The sequence below is a fragment of the Mauremys reevesii genome, linkage group 11 (assembly GCF_016161935.1).
Source record: "Mauremys reevesii isolate NIE-2019 linkage group 11, ASM1616193v1, whole genome shotgun sequence".
NCBI classification, from domain to species: Eukaryota; Metazoa; Chordata; order Testudines; family Geoemydidae; genus Mauremys; species Mauremys reevesii.
The window spans coordinates 50104868-50127388 of NC_052633.1; the positions used below are offsets into that span (position 1 = coordinate 50104868).

Consider the following 22521-nt stretch of genomic DNA (forward strand, 5'->3'; position numbering starts at 1 on the left):
TATTATTATGCTCACAGTATTTTAAATTAGAGCTATACTGCTATAAATCTGCCATTAAGTATTTTACATGTCAGTGACTCAGAGATCTGTAATATGACTGGCTAAAAAAATTAAGAGCATAAAGCCCTGAAATCATTACTGGAAACTAATTCTTGAACCAGAACAAACTGGAAAACAGAACACGAAATAAATATGAGAATCAAACAAATAGAAAAATAATTAGAAACAGAATTTATGGACATAAAATCACTCTTTGCACTATAACTCCAATGATAACATCCAGACAGCTCCCTTACTACAGAACAACTTGATCAAACAGAATATGATACAAGTAAATAAACAACAAAATACAAACTGATTGGACTATAAAAGTCTTTCAAAACTAGCTGCAAGAGAAACATAAAACAGCAACAAAAAGTTCTATTAAAAGAATTATAATAGACAGTAAAAGTAACTTTTGACTTATTTGTGACACATAATGACTATAATAAGCTATAGAGAGGTGATTACAAAGGTTCACAGGCTTGTTTGATAAGTGATATGCATTATGTAGTGACTTGCCAAACTAGTCTGTAATTCCTAACAATTACCTCCCTCCTACAATACTTCTGTATATAGTATTTTAAACTGGAATAATGATGCTGTATTTAGCACTCAGTCAGCGCTTTTTGTATTTAAAGCCCTTCACAAACATTATCCAGTTATTCCTCACAACATTCTCATTATGTTCATTTGTATTATTCATTTCCTTTTACAAAGGGGAAAACTATGTCAGAGATGTTAAGTGACTTGCCCAAAGCCACAAATGAACGAGTGAAACAGCTGGATTAAAACTCCAATACTCAGTTCTGTGCATACACAACAGGAGCACGATTCTTTTTCAATCTGTGGATAGAGTGCCTGATTTCAATGTACCAATTTTCCATTGTTTCACTGCAATTGACAGGCACAGGGGTATACCCACAGTTATCTATAGGCACAAATAATGTCATTTATATCTATAATTACCTGACATACAAGTGCAATCATGGATGCAGACATGTACATGACATCAAATACATTCATATGTAGTTCTAGGTACAAAACCATGCCCACAATTATTTGTTCTTGCAAGACTGAGGGTGCAGTAGAGGCAAGGTGGAGATCACTTTCAAAATTATGCTCAGATCTGTAATTACAGCTGTCCAGCAACTATAGGTATGCTAAAGTTGCATAATAATAGGTGTAATTTTACATCAGAATTCTAGCTGGGCAAATTCCCAAAGTGCAAAGAAATTTTTTTTTAATTTTATTTTTATTTGAGGGGCGGGGGGACAACTTCCATCAGTGTGGTTGAAAGCAGAATTTTGCTATCAGACTATGTGCTAAAGGTAGTAAAGATAAAACTACTAGTGACTACAGCGGGAGCAAAGTTAGCCTAACAGAGCACTTTTGAAAATCCCACCTTAAGTACTATAGCTAAGAGAGCCATGTATTAATTGAGATGAAATTGCAAGTAAGATTGTTGTGAATCAGACATTTATTTTTGCTGACGTTTGTAAAGGGTCACAGTTAACTGGCCCAACATATACATTTTACCTAGCTAAAGAAACAAAGCACCAGAAATAAAAATGCTTCCCACTGTTTATATGGTTAGAGAGGAGTAAGGCATTATGAGGTGGAAATGGATGGCAAGCTACTAGGAAGCCAGCTAGTGGCTTATGGCATCCTTTCAGAAATAGCGGAGTTCCCTGCATTAGAATTTAGTTCAATGTGTGTTTGCTTATCACAGCAGAACAACCAAATGACTGAGCTTACACCTGCTTTCTGGGTTGGACAATTGAAAAAAAATTTTTTTTTAATCTCAGCAGCAGTGGTGGGTTTAATAAAAAACAAAGCAAACCCCCCCCCCCACACACACACACATTTGTTTACAATCTTGTTGGTATTCATCGAATTCTAACAATTTTAGGACAGATCAAACTTGGTGAATCAACTATTTTCTCTTTATTGATGAACCCAAACTTATATATCTCCCAAAACCCAGGAAGAAAACCTTGCTTTGCTTTAGTCAATGGGAGTTTTGCCATTGCCTTCAAGAGGGTCAGGATTCCACCCCAAGGTTTGATTTTGCAATCCCTCCATATGTGAAATTCCATTGATGGCAAAAGTAGTTTTGCACTCAGAGAACTTTGGAAATGGCCCTATAAAGTGGAAGAGCAATTTAGAAACAAAAACTGTGTTTGGTTCATATGAGAATCTATAAAAGTGATCCTAAGCTGCATATCACCTCCCACCTCTTGCACCACTGTGGCTACACTTCTATTTTTAGCATGGTTGCTAGATGAGAGCTAACACAGGTATGTCTCCTCAAGCTGGAAATCACACCTCCAGCTCCAATGTAGACAAACCGTTAGTCAAGAGTGCACAGAACTACTGCATGCCAGCTATTTCAGTTCTGCAAATCAACCTGAACATTTGTGTTTTATATCCCAGCTCATATCATTTTCATTTGAATTTTTATGCCATTTCAAAATTTGAATTTAGTAATACTGAATTCAATACTATACTTTGTCACATCTAATTAAAATGAATGAAATAGTCTCATATCTTGCTATGTCATACTTGATAGCCAATATGAATGTGGGTAAGGACAGCCTGAGGAAAACTGAGTGTAAACAGACTGAACATACAGGAGGTAACATTATGTTAAGAGTTTTTGAGAATTTTTAGCTTTCATTCTGAAGAGTCAGATTCTTCTGAAATGACTACAATCCTGATATTGATTAACACTCCTATTGACTTCAAGGGAGTTCCACAAGCAGAAGAATGGAAAGTCTGGTTATGTTTAGAGATGTGCTCAAAATTTGAATCTGAATCCAATTCCTTCCTGAAACTCTGGAGACATTCAAATCTGCACCCAAAATCTGCCACATGGGTTTATCTCTGCTTGTATATTAAGAGTCATATAATAAAAACAAACACTTTAAATTTAGGTGTGAAATGTGGAAAACAGAAGCACTTCATCAAAGCAACACCTGATTCTGGTCTCACTAATTGCAGCCTGAACGAGGATTAACTCCACTGGAGCTGAATGGAGTAGAACTGGTGTCAGATCAGAATCAGGCCCTAACCCTCTGTTTATGTCACTGCATCTCAAAGTAGTTTGTGGAACATCAGCCACTCTCCATACCTCAGGACATTAAGATAAACCATGAAGATCCAATAGACCATATCAAAGCTATATGTATGCGCACCAATCTCTGATGAAGCAGAATAACCTACCTCCTTAAAGTTATCGAATGCAGATAAAATAATTTCGTGCCCTCCTCTGACAAGACAAACGGCTGCTAACAGTTCTAAAACAAGGGCTTTTGTTCTGTTAAAAAAGAAAGAAAACACAAGAATTAATGATAATAAAGTGATGATTCAGCTACTACCTCATTTGCAAGATGGATGTGATGACTGAATACAATTATTTGCCCTCAGTATCTTCTTACTCTTTAAGTGCTTTGAGAGCCTGATTCTGCAAGGTGCCGAGAACCTGCTGCAATATTCTGAGCATCTTCAGATCCAGAGTACTTGGCACTCCATAATGCACATGAGTGGTTTTATATATATATTTAAAGGGGAATCGCTTTACAAAATTTATGCACATCATGAACAGCAATTATTGGTCAGCTATTTTCACCATAATGCAGCATATTTCCCCTAAAAGTTCAACATTAAAGGAATGTGCCTTTGATTCCAATGTATGACTCTCCTAGATACAACTGTGAAAAATCCTCCGTTACAATTATTTTATTTATACTACAGTATAACAAGAGGTGCCAATCGTCACTGAATTATGCGACATTTTAGCATGTTTTCCCCTCTTTAGTGTGAAATTCTGAGCAAGTTGGATAGCGGCCAAGCTCACACAAAGACAATTCCCTTTAATCCATAAGAAGAAAAAGAACTCATCTAAAATGTTGCTGATAGAAAAGCATGCAACAAACTCCAAGTGCCTGTAACGTAATGGAACTCATCATACTCCTTGCATTGCACAGTTAAGGCAAGGGCACTAGTATGGCCTTGTCCGGAAGAACGACTGTCAGGCACTAAAATCACAAAGACATATAAGGAATTAAGCACAGGCTTAGGTGCTTTCTTGAATCAGGGCCTTAGACGGAGATGCTATTTTGCTTTTAAACTGTTACAGTAAGAGCTGGACGCAGATAAAATGACAATCCTGAATGGATTTTTATATTTTTAAATCAGATTCTAATTGCCAGTTTTTTCCCTGCCACACAAAAAACCACAGGAGGATCAAAGCTCTGCTAGTAGGTTCAAAGAGTTTTTGTAATAGAATATCATTCATGTCCTCCCCTTCAAGTAGAGAGATTCATACTGATTATGGATAGGAAGGGGCAAGGCCCACAAACTCGCAGATCCCCATGACCCATCTGGTGTGCAGAGGGATCATAAGGATCCTGAATTTCTCCAAGCTGGTTGCAGCAGCCATCTCTCCCCTGGCTGCAAAGTCTGCCACTGGTATCAAGTATCAGAGGGGGAGCCGTGTTAGTGTGGATTTGTAAAAAGCAACGAAGAGTCCTGTGGCACCTTACAGACTAACAGACGTATTGGAGCATGAGCTTTCGTGCGTCTGATGAAGTGGGTATTCACCCACGAAAGCTTATGCTCCAATACATCTGTTAGTCCAGAAGGTGCCACAGGACTCTTTGTTGCCGTTGGTATGTGCATCCTACACCACTTCCATCAGGGCTGGCAGGCAGGAGGGACAATTAATGTTGCTTTGCTCGCATCCATTTGGGCACAAGAGGAACATGCTGAAATTATGTCTGTTTCCTGACTCCACCCTTCAATTAGCCCACTAATTTCTGTGGCGCTCCAGCGGCACAGTGTGTATGGTTATGGTTCTTGGTGATATGGAGGATATAGCATAGAGCCGCTGCTTCCCTCTTTCCACAGAACAGCCGCCCTCACTCATTCAGCTCACAAGCCAGGCCCCCAAAATCATGAGAGTGGCTTAAATATCATGAGATTTTAAACCATAATACATTTTGGTTTCTTCACATTTGCCTTCTGGTTTATGAACCTTTGGGGTTCTTAGCTTTATTAAAAAATGAAAGCTGAGATTCTTAAATAATCTCCTAACTACTGGAGATGGAGCTTTAAAAAACCCCACTAAATATCCCATGACTTATAATATTGTGAGACTTGGCAACACCGTATTCACACTCTCCCACAAGTCTGACTAAAGGAAGTCATGCCCCAACTTCCACCAGAACAACATGATTTCAGATGTTTGCATTCTAAAGAGGAGCACTGCAGAAAGCCTGTGGTGATATGGTCACAGTCTTCCTCACTTTCTGTAGTTTTATCTTTCACTGTATGCGCAAGACTGTTTCTCATGTTTGGGTTCAACCAACATTCAATTATTTCTCAGGGTCCTGAGATCGGGAAATTCTGGGGATTCAACCTTTAGCTTGGCAACTCCCAGCAGAGCAAAAGTGTGTGGAGAGTGAGAGAGAAGTAAGCATGCAACGAGGAACATTATTGTTATTGTTTATTATAGTAGTGCCTAGGGCCCAAGAACAAATGAAGCCACTTTGTACAGGCACGGTACAAACACAGAATAAGAGACAGTCCCTGCTCTGAAGAGCTTACAAGCTAAGGAACTTCCACTGTAATAAGCAATAACATTGCTCTCGCTAGCTCTCTTAAAGAACCTGTGCTGGGTTCTAAAACAGTTGGGTGTCTAAGGGTTTGTCTGTATTATAAACCTTGGGTGAAATCCTGGATCCATTGAATTCAATGGCTAATCTTCCATTGAGTTTAACAGAGCCAGGATTTCACCCCTTTTCCTATAATATCTAAATCAATTTAAAATCAATTTAGTCACACCAGTCCAAACCCCTAATACAGACCCATGCGATAAATTACAGTAACTATAGGCTTAAGTGAACCCGGTTTCAGTGTAATTTTAAATAGTTTAAGTGTATCTACATTACAGGTCGCATCATTGCATCTAAATTGATTTAGTTATTCTGGTGCAAAAATCTTGTGCATAGGCAAGTTTGAAAAGTGTCTCTAAAAGCCATCAAGTGCAGTATATTCTGTATTTACCTAGGTCCTAAACTCCTGACATCTTACCTGGGATTCTTGTTGTTCAGGCTTAGTGCAATTTCATTAACAGCATGTGGATGTGACATGACCATATTGAATCCATACTGAAATGGGAAGGGGAAATACCGTTTCAGTTTTGAGACTGCAATTATTATTTCAAAAATTCCAGTAAATTACATATCTATGACCAATTCTGGCAACCCTTCATGGCTTTGTACGCCAAACAAAAATTTGTCAAGTTTACAGTATCAGTCAGCACATTTACATTTAATATTGTACATACCAACTGTTCTTCTACCAGCAGTGTGGAAAGTACTTTTGGTTTGGCTGTGAGTCATCTGACAAACACAGACTTTAATAACCTTCTGGAATGCCACTGCCAGCCCCTCATCCTTTTCTTTTTTCTATTCCCCCCCCCTCTCATTTTGGACCTTTTGGTCAGTCAAGGGTGTCATTTACCCTCAAAGAAGAGTTTCTAGTCCAATACAGAATAGTATGTGTTCTAATACACACATATTTATAATTCTATATAACAACTGTTTATAATATTTGTAAGACTATCACTGTTTGTGTTTTAAATATGCAGAAAACCATAACTGAATTAAGAAAAACATTCAAATATTATAACAATAGATCATTTTATCCATGCTTTTTTCATTAGAGATGTGTGGTGCTATGCTGATTTACACCAGCTGAGGATCTGGTGAATAGGCTTAAATTCTGCTCTCAATTTCATGGATCTAAACCTGGGGTAAAGCCACTGATTTCCAATACTTTCAGCAAATTCCTTTGACTATGGTATAACCAGGAGCAGAATTTACCCTATACACTGGTGCCAGAAACACTTCTCAGACATGTCCAGTCATTACAGAGTTCTGGGACACAATCCGTAACCAGATACCACAAACTGTTGGATATTTATTACCAAAGGATCCTTTGGTAATTCTCCTGGAGCTCCTGGTGGAAGTGGTCACACACAAGGAAATGCAGAATTTATGTCTCTCCTACTAGTAACTGCTAGACCAGGGGTAGGAAACCTATGGCACATGTGCCAAAGGCGGCACACGAGCTGATTTTCAGTGGCACTCACACTGCCTGGGTCCTGGCCACCAGTCCGGGGGGCTCTGCATTTTAATTTAATTTTAAATGAAGCTTCTTAAACATTTTAAAAACCTTATTTACTTTACATACAACAATAGTTTAGTTATATATTATGGACTTATAGAAAGAGACCTTTTAAAAATGTTAAAATGTATTACTGGCACGCAAAACCTTAAATCAGAGTGAATAAATGAAGACTCGGCACACCACTTCTGAAAAGTTGCTGACCCCTGTGCTAGACTACTGATAGTCTCTCACTGAAAAAAGAAAAACAGTCCAACTGTAGAGGGTTGGTTAAAAAACATAGGAGTTTGTGGTGATGGAAAAATTTATGCACCAATTATGTACAGAGCAACATAAAAGACAAATAGATACTTAGATATTTAGCTATCATTTATTCAATACTCAAAGTACATTCACCTGCAAAAAAAAACCCAGCCCCTCTATCCATTTTTTTTTAATATTAACTTTTGATAGACATGCCTGGTCTGTTAAATATGTGTAAACAGAAATGACATGTCATAGGTATTGTAATGATACTCGCACTGTAGGTAGTGGAAACATGGAAATACCCTGTTAAATAGAGATCTGATTACTATATTTCTGTATGTCTCTTGTAAACAACAGCTCACTATTGTAACAACTGTGTTGTTTCTGATATTTCCATGGCAAAGGTTTGCAAACTTGTTAATACTTCCTAAATAAATAAATGGTTAAAAATAATACTTCACGAGTGGTACAAGGCAAAACAAACAATGTTTTTGAGAAGCTTTTTTTGGAAGTATGTAACAGTTAACAGTAATTGTTACAGAGAAAATTCAGAGTGTCTGAAACCACAAGAATGTGCTGTGTGACCACAACTTCACAGTGACAATACAGAGAAATTCTGAAATGTAGTTTCATTTTGCTCTAGTTTACTCTTTCCCATGCAGCTTTATTATTATTGCTTTGCAGTAAGCACATAGAGTGAAATCTGATATCTGCCATTTGCATAACATTCTAACTGTTCTGTACAATTCCCATTAAACTTCACACATATCAAGTCTACAGATTGAGCTGAATTCTGATCTCAGTTGCAGGAGTGCAGCTCCCACTGAGTTAATGAAAATTGCCTCCATGTAAGTGAGAACAGAATTTGACCTATAATAGACTGAATATAAATATAGCAAATATACTGTATAATGACAGGTAAGAAATTAAGCTTTCACATCTGCTTTACTTTTAAAAATGATTATGCCTAGCTTCTTCTTCCACCTCCTGAAAGTAAAAGAGTTATTTTGTCAAAAATCATTGAAATGCAAGTACCTGGTAATTCATTATGGCACGTAAACACATGATGCAGACATGAACATCGTCTTTTTTACTCACTAATCTTGAATTTTTTAGTGTTCTTCTGCTCGGCAAGGTATTATATCTGCAAATAAAAGAGCAACTTATATTAGTCACAGGACAACTTCTGTAGGTAGTAAAAGTATGGAAGCAGCTGTATGTCTCCACCATTTATGAAAATATGAAAATTCCCTAGTTCTACTGCGTATGCAAGCATCCGATATCCAACTAGACAGTAAACACAAGACACAAGAACAAAAAAGAAGCATCTTCTTTACACTTCAAGCCTCACGTCATATTCTGCTTATGCCACATTGTGCTAGGTTTGCACAAACATAATCCCAATCCCATGGGCCTCAGTGGGACTCCTCAGGAAGGGAAGCACACTTTAGAAGAGGAAAGATCAGGCTTCTCGCTGAGAACTCTTTCTGCTCCAGTATTCCTGGTTTCATTAAGTGTCCGTTCTGCATTTGTTGAGGTGACTACAGGCAGTAAGAAAGCAGCCCTATCTGAAGCAGTAAGTGAAACAATGAAGCCATTAGTTCAGCAGCTATTCTTTGTTCTTGGATATTTTGGCTCTCTCTGGATCTTGGCATTCTGGCATTAGTCACTGTCAGAATGATCTGTTAATCACCACTGTGCTAACTTCAGGCCTGGCGAAACCAGTCAGTCAAAACAAAGCCTGTAAACTGCCAGTCCCTTCTTTTCCAAACAACGCAACCACTGCCATTGCCAATCATGTCACTCACCTAAAGACAGGTAGCTGCATCTTTGATGGAAATATAACAAGAGAGAAATAGTTGTCCATAAAGGGAAAGGTTTCAGATTTGTTCCACGCATTCTACACTGGTCTAAAATCTTCTCTTTATAACATGTGAGCAATCAGATGGATGTCTATGAGTCCAAACATACGTAACAAACAGAATTTGACCTTATAGCTATAATTTTCACTGCTGTGTTACCTAGCGATCAGATTCTATTTAAAAATTATGTCTGGCTCTCATGCTGAACAAGATGAAGTTTCTGAAAGTCCTCTAAAAGTATTTGGGGGGAAAACCAGCTTTCTAGAGCCTTCCCCAAAACAGAAGCATGTGTTATTTTTATTAGAACCTGATCCTTGTAAACCAACTTAAATCCTATTAGGTGAGTCAATGGAACAAATAAAAAGGGAACACTTTAAATCTGCCATTTCCATGGACCATTACTGAAACACAAATTTCATTTCTTCATGAGACATCACGTTGTAGACAAAAGCAAAACTGAAGAGCCATGCATAAGAAAATAAGAGATCAATGTACAAGAACAATACAGTTACATTCTTACACTCTTAGTGAATTTAGAAATTGAATAAATAATGAGAAAATTGTAATTATCACCATGCTAATCTTTTGAAATGAACTACCAACAGCATAATGATCTAGATATGCACTGTAGATTAATGTCTAGTATAAGCCAAGTTTCGTCCCTCAAATTCAGAGGGTCTGATTGCCCCATGGATTGCCAGGAAACCTGTGCAAAAGGAATGGAAGAGGTTTTGCAACATTGTGTGCTCTCTCATGCAGCCATGCACCTGGACTCTGCATGCAAGGTGCTATGGGATGTGGGTGCTGTCTGGTAGAAAGGAGGCACGGTGTTGGAAAAATCCTATAGCACATGCTGAACCAATGTTAAAATAGATCCATAAAGAAGGCCTTAGACACTACTGTAATCCTACAGACCTGAATGGTACTACTGATTTACACCAGTGTAAGTGAGAGCAAAAGCAAGCCCAAAGAGTGAAAATTCAAGCAATTTCCAGAAGCTAAATTAGGGGTTTCAGCTATCTAGAGGGACAAACAGGAGACATGACAGGACTACTCAGTTTCAGTGAGGCAAGTAGCAGCCTATGTTACCATACACAAATACATCCTAAAGACATGGAGGAGAAGCATAGTACTGCAAGATACAGATTGTGTCAGATGTGCATTGACAGCCTCTTGGAGTTGGAATTGTATGTCAGCTGGCAGACTGTGAGGGTGGGAATAGCTGTTGACCTCAGGTACTGGCAGCTAGTTATATAATGGTGTATATTTGCACATCAGCTGTGGATGCCACATCAATATCTAAGTCCATATGACATTTAGACTTACTGAGTTTGGTGCACTCACTCTTGTGTCTTAATCTGGCAGCTGGACTGTGACAGTAATCTGGAGGAGCAGTGTTTTCTGTGCACACCATGTATTCCACCTCCTGTGGAATCTGGATTTTTTGCTCCATCCATGTTGTAGCAACACTCCTCCATGCTAAATGGCCATGTTGCTCTCAGCTGCTCATGGTCATATGATGACATGGTCATATGATGACACGGTCATGTGATTATATTCTGTATTCCTATATCCAGTGCTGCTGAGAGAGTTGCTTCCTGTAGATGTACAACAACAAATTTTGTGGCAGTAAGATCATCCTCTTATCTTAGCATTTGGTCAGGGTGCGCACAGCAGACCACACCCACTGCTGGCTATTAACATGGTTGACTTCGTATATCTGGACCGGTTAGTGTAATCTGAGAGTGAAAGGATGCTACAACACACATAAGCATGTTTCTACATGGTCTGGTTCTACATTCCCTGCACACGCATGAGTTTAATAGGCATGTAGGGTGTTCAAGAAGTTCAGAGTTGAGCTCCCAGATTTTCACCCATTTTCATGCATCTCTTTTTCTCCATTCCTGTCTTCGCAGTAAACTGGCTGTTTGAGCCCAATATTTATTACATTTGTTGTCTTCAAACTATCAAACTCAGATCCCCAAATGTAGGAACAGAGTCTAAAAATCAATGAAGAGATAGCGGCAGTGATTTAAATAACATTAATGCCACTAAAATACACAATGAGCAGTTCCATTTGAGAAAAAAGACATTCATAGATAAAACATGGCCAGTTCACTAGTTGCTATCATTTGTAAAAAGAAGCCTTCCTCAAACACATGCAGGCATCTTCACATTTGGCACTGCAGTTTTCACAATTTAGCCCACAGACAGTTTTTGGTTTTTATGCTTAAATAAAAAGGGAGAAAGGGAAAAACAGCGATCCAGATTTTGGTATCAGTCAATCTAGTTTCAATATATAATCATAACTTTTAAAATTAAGAGCCATCTCTCTCTAACCACAGCCTGAATGGAATTACAAACACACTTCTGTGATGTCTAATGATGACTGGTACTTTTTAAAACAATAACCATGTGGCCAGCCCAAGGAAAGTCATATGTAATATGTTTAGCCTATAACTTAAATTCTCTCTGTCTCTCGGGATTGTGGCAGTTTCTGAGAGTGAGGCTGTGCATGGCATGTGCTGTGTACACTAGCTGGGTTTCTGTTAGTCTGTGCTTTTTTTGTTACTTGCTGTTTATTTTAGGAGTGTGGTTGGTTCCCCCTCCTTTTCCTTGGGAAGTGGGTTTTTTTTTCCCATGGGGTCCACTTCAGATAGATTTAGCAGTTTGACACCTAAGCATGGGGTTTTGTATGTGCCTGCTGTCTCTTGCACTGTGTTGTTTACTTGTTTACTCCTGCTTTTTCCAATGTTCCCCCATTTCCTTCACAATGAGACACTAGTGTATGATCTATCCTGTTATGGGAAGTAGTTTCTGCTACTAGGATGGAAGAAGCCAGAGGTGAGGCATGTTATGTCATTCTGGCACCAGGTTTATGTGGTTCCAAATAACCCTGAACACTCCTTGAACCTGATTTAAAAGCACCACACAGATGGGGCAGATTATACAGTGTTTGCTACCTCTGAAAGTATGAAATATTTCCTTGGTGGTGAAATATTTCATTTGAAGGGTTCCTGCCGAGGCACTGCTGGCTCAGGGGTCCATGGTAAGAAAGTGGGACCCCAGGATAATGGGAAGGGGACTAGGGGATCAAAGGACCAGCAGAAAACAGAGCCTGCATCTGCACTGCCAGATTCTATCACCTCCTCCTCACCATAGGTGGTCTGCCATTGTCTAGGGAGCAACCCTCACAGTGGAACCTCTGCTGTGACCCCATCACTTGCGCCTGGACAGAAACGAGTCCTGGAGGTTGAGGAGCACCTCCCAGCATAGGGAGAAGAGAGAGATTGTAGAGATGTGGGTGAAGAACAGACCAACGAGATGGATTTAGGCGTGACTCCTTCTAACAGGGCCTAAGACTTTGGAAGCCCCTGAGCTGCTGACAGTGCCTGAGGATGGAACTGTGTCCTCTCAGAAGGATAGCATTGCACTAGGTGGTAGCTCCATGCCTGGAACTCCCTGTGGGGTACTTTTTCCCTGGCATGGTGAGTCCTCAAGCCCCTGATCCTGCATGCTGCAATGATGATGCTGGGTCCCCACCTGAAGCTGTACTGCCTACCCTTCTTGGGAAAACAGACATGCCAGCTGCTCCCACTGAATCTCCCTCCTTCATGAATGATGAGACTGTTATAGTAGAGGTTCAACATTCATCTGAACAGGTGGAGTCTGAGGGAGATGAAGAGGATGATGATGATCTCTCTGACTTCTTACTGGTTCCTGATGTCTCAGCCAGGGCGGGTACAGCGTGAAGGAGATTAGTGACTTTTTGGACAGCACTAAAGGGAAGCCAGGAGTTGAGGTCCAGGGCTATTTCTATGTCTTACAGTGCTTTGCTCATTCAGCTGCCCTTGTCTTGAGAGAGACCTCAGTTGATCGTAGGAAAAATTTCCAAATCAAAATGTTGCTGAGCAAAGTGCAGAAGCTTGTGGATTGTTCAAGATATATAGGCCTCCCCATGGCTCATCTTGTTCAATGTACTTCCAGTTTCTATTGTTTCTTTCTGCTGCTTGACTTTCTGCTTTTAGTCTTCATGGTGCTGCTCAACTTTGGCTCTCTAAATACACTGGTCTACAATTTTTGAGAAGTCGTCTGCTTCAGAGATAAAATGTGCTATTTATTATGTATTTTGATGTGCTGAATTCAAATATGACAATTAAAACAACTGATTGGCTACTGTTTCTAAGTTATGTAAGTTTTTACATTTTATGTCTATGTATATTGTGTAGATAGTAGAGTTTTAATCATAAATTGTAAACCTAGGTCTTTTCATGTGTTTATGGTTGTTTTACATGATAATATTTCACCTGTCCTGTTTATGTAACACTTTAAAAAATCAGCAAAAGGGTTATATAAATAAAATTTATTATGAAACAAAAGGCAAAAAACTATTATGTACATAGTTTAGTCCTATTCATGTCTACTCGGCGCTTCTTGGCTTGTCTCTTGTATTCATTAAATGGAGCATCTCTTGTCACTGTCCAGCAATAGTCTGCAAGCATTGATGGGCTCCATTTGCCCTGATAGCGTTTCTCCATTGTTGCAATGTCCTGGTGAAATCGCTCGCCGTGCTCGTCGCTCACTGCTCCGCAGTTTGGTGGAAAAAAATCTAGATGAGAGTGCAAAAAATGTATCTTTAGTGACATGTTGCAACCAAGGCTTTTGTATGCCTTGAGGAGGTTTTCCACCAACAACCTGTAGTTGTCTGCCTTGTTGTTTCCAAGAAAATTTATTGCCACTAACTGGAAGGCTTTCCATGCCGTCTTTTCCTTGCCACGCAGTGCATGGTCAAATGCATCATCTCGAAGAAGTTCACGAATCTGAGGACCAACAAAGACACCTTCCTTTATCTTAGCTTCACTTAACCTTGGAAATTTTCCATGGAGGTACTTGAAAGCTGCTTGTGTTTTGTCAATGGCCTTGACAAAGTTCTTCATCAGACCCAGCTTGATGTGTAAGGGTGGTAACAAAATCTTCCTTGATTCAACAAGTGGTGGATGCTGACCACTTTTCCTCCCAGGCTCCAATGACTGTCGGAGTGGCCAATCTTTCTTGATGTAGTGGGAATCTCTTGCACGACTATCCCATTCGCAGAGAAAACAGCAGTACTTTGTGTATCCAGTCTGCAGACCAAGCAAGAGAGCAACAACCTTCAAATCGCCACAAAGCTGCCACTGATATTGGTCATAGTTTATGCACCTCAAAAGTTGTTTCATGTTGTCATAGGTTTCCTTCATATGGACTGCATGACCAACTGGAATTGATGGCAAAACATTGCCATTATGCAGTAAAACAGCTTTAAGACTCGTCTTCGATGAATCAATGAACAGTCTCCACTCATCTGGATCGTGAACGATGTTGAGGGCTGCCATCACACCATCGATTTTGTTGCAGGCTACAAGATCACCTTCCATAAAGAAGAATAGGACAAGATCCTTTTGACGGTCATGGAACATGGAAACCCTAACATCCTTGCCACGCAGTGCATGGTCAAATGCATCATCTCCTGGAATCTCACCTGCCAGGAGATTCCACTGCTGTAGTCTGGAGCCCAACAGCTCTGCCTTACTCTTGGGTAGTTCCAAATCCCTGACAAGGTCATTCAGTTCACCTTGTGTTGAGGTGTGGTTCAGAGGAGGAGGATGGGAGAAAATGTGACATTGATGGTTCGGGACCAGAAGTTTCATCCTCTTCCTCTTCCTTGTCTGACTCAAGTGAGAATGATTCTGGTGCATCAGGAACCGGCAGTCCTTCTCCGTGGGGTACTGGGCATATAGCTGATGGAATGTTTGGATAATGCACAGTCCACTTTTTCTTCTTTGACACACCTTTCCCAACTGGAGGCACCATGAAGAAGTAACAATTGCTGGTATGATCTGTTGGCGCTCTCCAAATCATTGGCACTGCAAAAGGCATAGATTTCCTTTTCCTGTTCAACCACTGGCGAAGATTTGTTGCACAAGTGTTGCAGCATATGTGTGGGGCCCACCTCTTGTCCTGATCTCCAATTTTGCAGCCAAAATAAAGGTGATAGGCTTTCTTAACCATAGTGGTTATACTGCGCTTTTGTGATGCAAAAGTCACTTCACCACAAACATAGCAGAAGTTATCTGCACTGTTCACACAAGTACGAGGCATCTCTGCTCACTTTGGCTAAACAGAAATGTGTCCCTTTGCAAAATCAAACACTGACAAATAAGAGAGCATGACACTGTATGATTTCTAGAGCTGATATAGGGCAATTTGTTCAGCAGAGTGATGTAAGCTTCGTTATGATTGCATCATCCATGACTTCTAGGAATAACATGATGCAATTCATAACATGTATGGCGCAATACCAGCTTCAGATTGCATCATGCATTGTTTTGCCTAAAAAGCAAGTACTGTCCAAACCTAGTAATAGATTTATCCATAGATCCAGTCAAAGATGTATTTTAGTCATTTCTGGTTTAAATTGAGATCCCTTCCCTTTATAACTCACTTTTCCTCCGCTATTCCCAAGTCAAGGGTCGTATATACTGACCCAATAGCATAACTTGAAAACTAGAGCCAATCAACAATTTTAAGCATCATTTTCGTTCTCAGTGACCCAGAATTAGTAAAGTTTGACTACATTTATTTCAGAAGCCTTTTGGCTGTAGAGCAGTGATATTAACAGATGCCAGGATGGTCATAAAAGAACACAACTCTTTGAATTTCTCAGACAAAAACAGGCTGATGATGTCCTTTTGCAAGAAGTGCCCTGAGACCCTGACAATCAAGGGAACTGGTTGAAGGAATGGGAAGTGAAAGCTTTCTCAAACTACAGCTCCAATGTCACTGCTGGGGTAGCTGTTCTTTTTTTCCAGGGTGCAGGGGCACTGAACCTTTCTGTGAAGGAGATTGTGCACAGCTGGTTCCTCCAGGTGGAGACATGTATTGTCACTATTTTTAAAAATCTTTTTACTCTGAGGTGAGATTGTGTCCTTTCTGCAAACACTTGCCCATGCTGCTTGGCTGTGACCCTGATACTATTATTGTCCTGGGAGGGAATTTCAGTTTCACTGTAGATTATGTTTTAGACATGAACCATGAGGAGCCACACCCTCAGTCAGCCAGGGAACTGTATTGTCTCCAGCAGACCTTTGGGCTAGTAGACGTTTGGAAGTTCTCTCACCCCATTGTTAGGCAGTATTCTTAGCTGAAGGCTACTCCAAGTCAAGTCTCAGGGGCTAGATTGGATCACTTCTATAACATGAAGGCCAGTGTGAATATATTTGTTTGGTCTTCCATGTCTCCCACTCACTTGTCTGATCACAGTATGTCTCGGTCAGTGTGTCTCTCCCTCTTCCTGCCTGTGATTACCACTACCGCTTTAATACCAAATTATTACAGGACTTGAATTTCAACAATTGCAGTGACACCTCTGGGGTTAAGGTGCTGGGGGTCTTTTTGGGATCTGAACAATATATGCTAAGGAAGCGGGTGGGGATTAAGGAGACGGTGCAAGGGCATTTGCAGAAATGGTGCTGGCTCCTTCCTGGACTCTCTATTTTGGAGGTGGCTTTTGACTGCCAATAATCTTGTGGTCTCAATCTTGAGGAACCGGCTAGTGTGTCTGGACCCCCTCCACCTGAGACTTCTGGGCCAGATTCAGAGGCTTATTAACCATTTTTTAATAGTTACCCCTGGTTGCACCCTGATTTGCTGTTCCTGCCAAGACGAAGGGGGCTAGAGGCTCACTGATTTAGTCAGCAGGGAGGCAGTCCTTCACCTGCAGTCTGTTCAGCAGTTGCTATATTCTGACTCCCCGCAAGCCTGGAAATCCCTTGTCATCTCTCTTCTCTGTTTGGCTGTGGGGATGGGCTTTGACACTCACTACTTTTGTTGGCACCTGGTCAATCACAGAGGCTATATTTGCCTCCATTCTACAATGATCTTTTAATAAGCTGGCTACTTCTGCAAAGCATGCAATCAGAAAAGGCATTTTCCAATTTATGGCTCTTGGAAGAGCCACTGTTTTTAACCCATATTTTCCCGCTGAAGTTCTCTCCAGGAGCCTATTTATGGCTTTTACCCAGGATGGGTTGACCAAGCTGTCCCATGCGGTTGTTCCTAATTGGACAATCTGGAAGTCACCGACAGCTCTTGCTGTTCAGACAACAATCTGGTCTGTACATTTTTTTGATAAGGTCCTGGTTGAATTCCAGGTGTGTGCTCCCTCAGCAGGCTGCTCGGTATTTGCAGAAAGTTTTTGCAGGGACTGTTCTTCCAACGGGAATCCTGTGTTCCCCTCACTAGTTGTCTCCCTTCTGTGGATGAGATCCTAGTGCAACCAGGTAGATTGTTTTCCTGGAAGGGTTTGGTAAATGTTCCTTTTGTAACCATGACCAAGAGGCAGCTCTATGGCATGTGTGTCAAGGTGTGGCAGCATTGTGCCACCCTCTCTAATGTCCCTGATGCAGCTTGGGGGATGTCTCTGTCCCCAGCTTAGAGGATGCTGCATGAACCTCCTCTTCCTAAGCACTCCAGTGACTTGCAGTGGAGCATCCTGCATAGCATCATAGCAACCAGTTGTTTTGTGCACCATATTACCCCTGAGGTGTCTGCGCAGTGCCCCATCTGTTCGGCTTCAGACACAGTATTTCATTTTCTCCTACACTGCCCCTGTTCGATTTCTCTTTTTGTTTTTTTGCAACAGCTTTCTAGCAGTTTGGGACGGGGTTTCTCCAAGGTCCTGTTTGTTCTCAGAGTGAGATACAGGGCTCTCATTCAGCCAATTTCCTGCCTGACTAACTTCTTGCTGGGTCAAGCAAAACTAGCCTTTGAAATATCACCAAGACAGAATGGCCAGTGTAGAGCAGTGTGATGTGCTAGAGCTGTTCCATGCACTGATTGTGGCCTGGCTGCAGATTGACTTGTAATCTGGACACTTTGGGGTTGACTTGGTGTATTAACAATATTTGAGTGAACCAGGTGATGATGATGCTTTACTGATTCTTGTTTAATGTTTGCTTAAGATGTGTTTTGCTTTATTTTATTAATATCTTTGTGTATGTGGTGTAATTTAACATTCTTGAAGTTTTTAATGTGACTTTATGTGACTCAAGGTGTTTTTCATGTAATGTCAGTCTTTCTCTCTTCCTTCTTGTATTCTGCTTCTTCACTGCAATAACTCAAGTAAATTATTAATTTTTGATAGATAGAAGTCTGCATTGCTACTGTCCACTGAAAATTCAAAGACCAAAAAATCACAAAGTTCCTAAGCTCTGAGTATTCTTCATTTACTAATATTTTTCATCCTCAGTATCATTTCAGTAAATGGAGTTGAAATGTCACCCATTCATTTCTTTAATAAGAACTAGTCTCTCTAAATCTGAAATAAAACCTAGTTATTCTGGAAACTGGTTTAGTTACTAACTTTTACAGGTACTCCCAATAGTCAAATGATCCAGAATATCCACACCAGGCATTTTCTCACCTTTCTTTATTGTGGTCGTGCAAAATCAGTAGAAGGTCACAGGCAACTTTTTATGAAGCCTAGATATATTTATGTAGCTAGAAATGGTTTGCAAGCCAACAACTTTGTTTCGATTTAAATGGTAACCCTCAACATTTATAAGTTTAAATGAAGATAAAGGCAAAACTAATGACCAAAAGGTTTCCATTTGTCACAGACCACTAGGCCTGATCTTACTTTTGTGCACAATACCATACTTATACAGTAAAGAGTCCGAGCTCCTTGATGAGGGGCAGTCAAATTCTTACAGTCACTCTGAGCTAATCACTAACTTTTAGCCAATGTGGTGAGTGGGAGGGCTAACTTCTCATTTTTCCCTAGGATAGCAGTTTCTTTTTGGCTGCTCTGGGAAACAGACATATATTCCGTTGCTCCAGCTCTGCATTTTCTCCTTGATGCGCTAGGCTGTTTGAACACACTCAGCTATGACCTTTTCTCTTAACCCACCTCAGACCATCTACTTGTTCTTGGCTACTCAAGACCTCTTGCTTCCTCCTACTAGGTCAAAGTCAATCAATCTTTCTCAGCCACTTCAGGCTACCAGCTTCTCCTTCTGCACTTGTCAGAGTCACTCCATTTCACTGATTGGGACACCAAGTTTTAACCTAATTAAAGAAATTCATACCACTGCAAGTAACAGCATGGAAAGGTGCTCCAGTATTGCCAACCCCAAACGTTCAAAACTCATACAGCAGGTCCCCCAAAATCATGAGATTGGCTTAAAATGTTGAGTTTTTTTAAAAGAACATTTTGAGCTGTTTTTAATGGCCCTCTGGTTTTTGAGCCTTTAGTGAGGGGTCATATTTTCAAATTTTTCTGCTCAACCATGAGGACCAAAACTTTTTTTTAAGTGAAAGATGAGGTTCTCACAAAATCACATGACTCCAAGAGCCAGAACTTTCAGAAAAACACCAAATAATACCAAATTTGTGATAAAATTGCAAAAGTTGGCATCACTGGTGCTCTCATCCCAACTAATGCTAAATTTTCCATTCATAAATATAAAATATTGTACAGAACACCTAATTCAGAAAAGTATTACAATTCTCTGAGTTAGTTTTTAAATATTACACATTTGGTTCCACTTGTCTGTACAGCTGTTGCATACAGAGACAAAATAGTACACTAATTTTGTGTAGCCAGTTCTTTGCATTATCCTCTGTATAGTGTGCTCAGAGCAGAGGGTTTGGGCTTATAACTGCCTTAATTCTGCCCTGCCCATCTTCTTCCTTCAGTTACAGTAGGGATCAGGGAAATTAAAGGGAAATGGGTGCCAGGGATAGACGCTCTCCAAAGTACACAGAGTCTGAATGAAGTCTGCAGTTAATTTTGTTTGAAAATTCCATGAGCTTCCCAGTGTCATATGCAGCCTTTTAGGAAGGAAAAAAGCTTTTGGAAGGAAAAAATCATGCTTTTGTTGTAGAACTGCCACATGCGTTCCAATGGAAAGCCATACAAGCAAAGTCTTTCTTCAATTAATACGGATGAAATAAAATCACTAAGCCAGCTTTGTGTCATGGCAAATTGTATCAGGAATTGCCTTTTAGAATTCACTGTGCTAGGGGGTTACCACATCCTACCTTGTTGTCTCAGAAATTTCCATGGCTGCATCCGTTGTGCTATTAGAAGAGTAAGAAATGGCAGCTTTAGTGAGCAATGAGTGTCAAGTGATAAGCTATGGAGAGCTAAGCAAAGTTCTATTGCTTGGTCAGAGCTGTGCACTTTTGGTTCTCAGGGGCTTGTGTAAACTTTTTAATTGCTTTCAATTCACATGAGTTTACAGGCCCTGAGTTTTGAGCTAAAAGGAACCCAAAAACATAAATAGCTCCAGTTCTCTCAAAACTGGATGCAGGTTTGATAGAAACAAGCCCCAAGTTCACTTGAAAAGTTGTAAGCATTTAACTAACCCAGGGGTGGGCAAACTATGGCCCACGGAACCCTCCTGCCCAGCCCCCTGAGCTCCTGCCCTGGGAGGCTCTCCTCCGGTTCCTCCCCTACTGTTCCCTCTCCTCCACAGCCTCAGCGCACCCCACCACCGGCGCAATCTCTGTGCGGCGGGGCTGCAAGCTCCTGGGGCAGCGCAGCTGCAGAGCCCGGCCTGGCCCGGTGATCTGTGCTGTGCAGCGTAGCTGTAGCACCGCCAGCCACCGGTGCTCCAGGCAGTGCGGTAAGGGGGCAGGGAGCAGGGGGGATTGGATAAGGGCAGGGGAGTTCGGAGGGCTGTGGGGGGTGGATAGGGGTTGGGGCAGTCACGGGGCGGAGAACTGGGGGGTTGAATGGGGCCAGGGGTCCCGGAGGGCCAGTCAGGAAGGAGGGAGGGGTTGGATGGGGCAGCAGGGGGCAGTAAGAGTCAGGGGTTCCGGGGTCAGTCAGGGGACAGGGAGAAGGGGTGGCTGGATGGGGCAGGAGTCCCGGGGGGGCCATCAGGAATGGGAGGAGGGGTTTGATGGGGCGGCAGAGGGCAGTCAGGGGTGGGGGTTCTGGGGGTGGTCAGAGAACAGTGTGGGTTGGATGGGACAGGAGTACGGGGGGGGCTGTCAGGGGGCGAGAAGCGGGGGGGAGGGAAATGGGGGGGGGCAGCCACGCCCCCTCCCCTAACCGGCCCGCCATACAATTTCCGAAACCTGATGCAGCCCTCAGGCCAAAAAGTTTGCCCACCCCTGAGCTAACCTATACTGAGTTTCAAGGCCTGAATTCAGACGGGTGACTTTTAGCAGGAGTTGGGGGCACTCAGCACTTTACAGGATGAGACCTAAAGTTTATCATGTAATATGAAATCAGGCAACTTTTGTGTGGTTTCAGTTGTCATAATGAAAGTTTCATACATTAAAACTGGAGCTATCTTGCTTACTCCTTTCTGTCTGCAACCCCAGAGCAATGAGAGCTTTGATGTGTCAACACCATAACGGTCTCTACTCTTGGTCTGCTTTGCATTGCTGGTTGTTTTAATAAGCAGACACCATCTGTAAAGGGCACCTGGCCCTATACACTAACATATTAAGGGGTTAATTCACTACATCTACCCACCATTTAGCACTGATTGCATGGTTTTCTATAGACTATTTGAGTAAACAATTGTGACTATGTTCAGAAACTGCCAGTGCTGAACACTTAGGCAGTTTTTCCTTCCATTCTCAAAGTGGGAAATTCACTGTTTGCCCAAATAAGGAACTCAAGCTATCTAAAGTGTAATATAAATTGATTATATGCTAGTTAGGGGTCAGAACTATGCTGAACAGGAATTGAAAGCAATGCACAGCTCTGTGTGGCACAAAGGTCATCAGTGTGACTAGATACTTCCCTTTTGGAGCCCCCATTTGAACATGAATTGGGAAATTAAAAACAGCTGTCTTTATTCATTAAAGTACATATATTTGTTAAAAATGGAGAAAAAGCTGCAACATAATGTTCCAAATTACTTGTAGTTATGTAGAGATCTTTTCTGTAATTCTCTCACATCTGTTTCAAGGCGCTAAAGAAAGTGATTTACGTTTTGGATGTTAATAATCAAACCTACTGTTATCTATATTATACCATTTTTAGGAAAAAGTCTTCAAAATCCAGTGCATCTTTTCCTTCATTTCCAAAATTCCTGTAAATATCTATAGATTTTTTTGTCAGATGTAACAGATGGACACAACACTCCTTACACTAATAAAAGATGACCTGGAGAACAAAGGC

General features: G+C 41.0%; 1 protein-coding gene across 12 annotated transcripts in view; it reads right to left on the reverse strand.

Moving 5' to 3' along the window:
* FMNL2 (formin like 2) overlaps positions 1 to 22521 on the reverse strand; it is a 269726-nt gene that overhangs the window by 63443 nt on the left and 183762 nt on the right. For all 12 annotated transcript variants that reach the window (XM_039494530.1, XM_039494526.1, XM_039494527.1 and 9 more), the window contains 3 exons: positions 8515 to 8623; positions 6136 to 6212; positions 3265 to 3358 (listed from right to left, as the gene is read on the reverse strand). In XM_039494530.1, coding sequence (XP_039350464.1) covers positions 3265 to 3358; positions 6136 to 6212; positions 8515 to 8623 — 280 coding nt within the window. The remainder of the gene's footprint in view (positions 1 to 3264; positions 3359 to 6135; positions 6213 to 8514; positions 8624 to 22521) is intronic.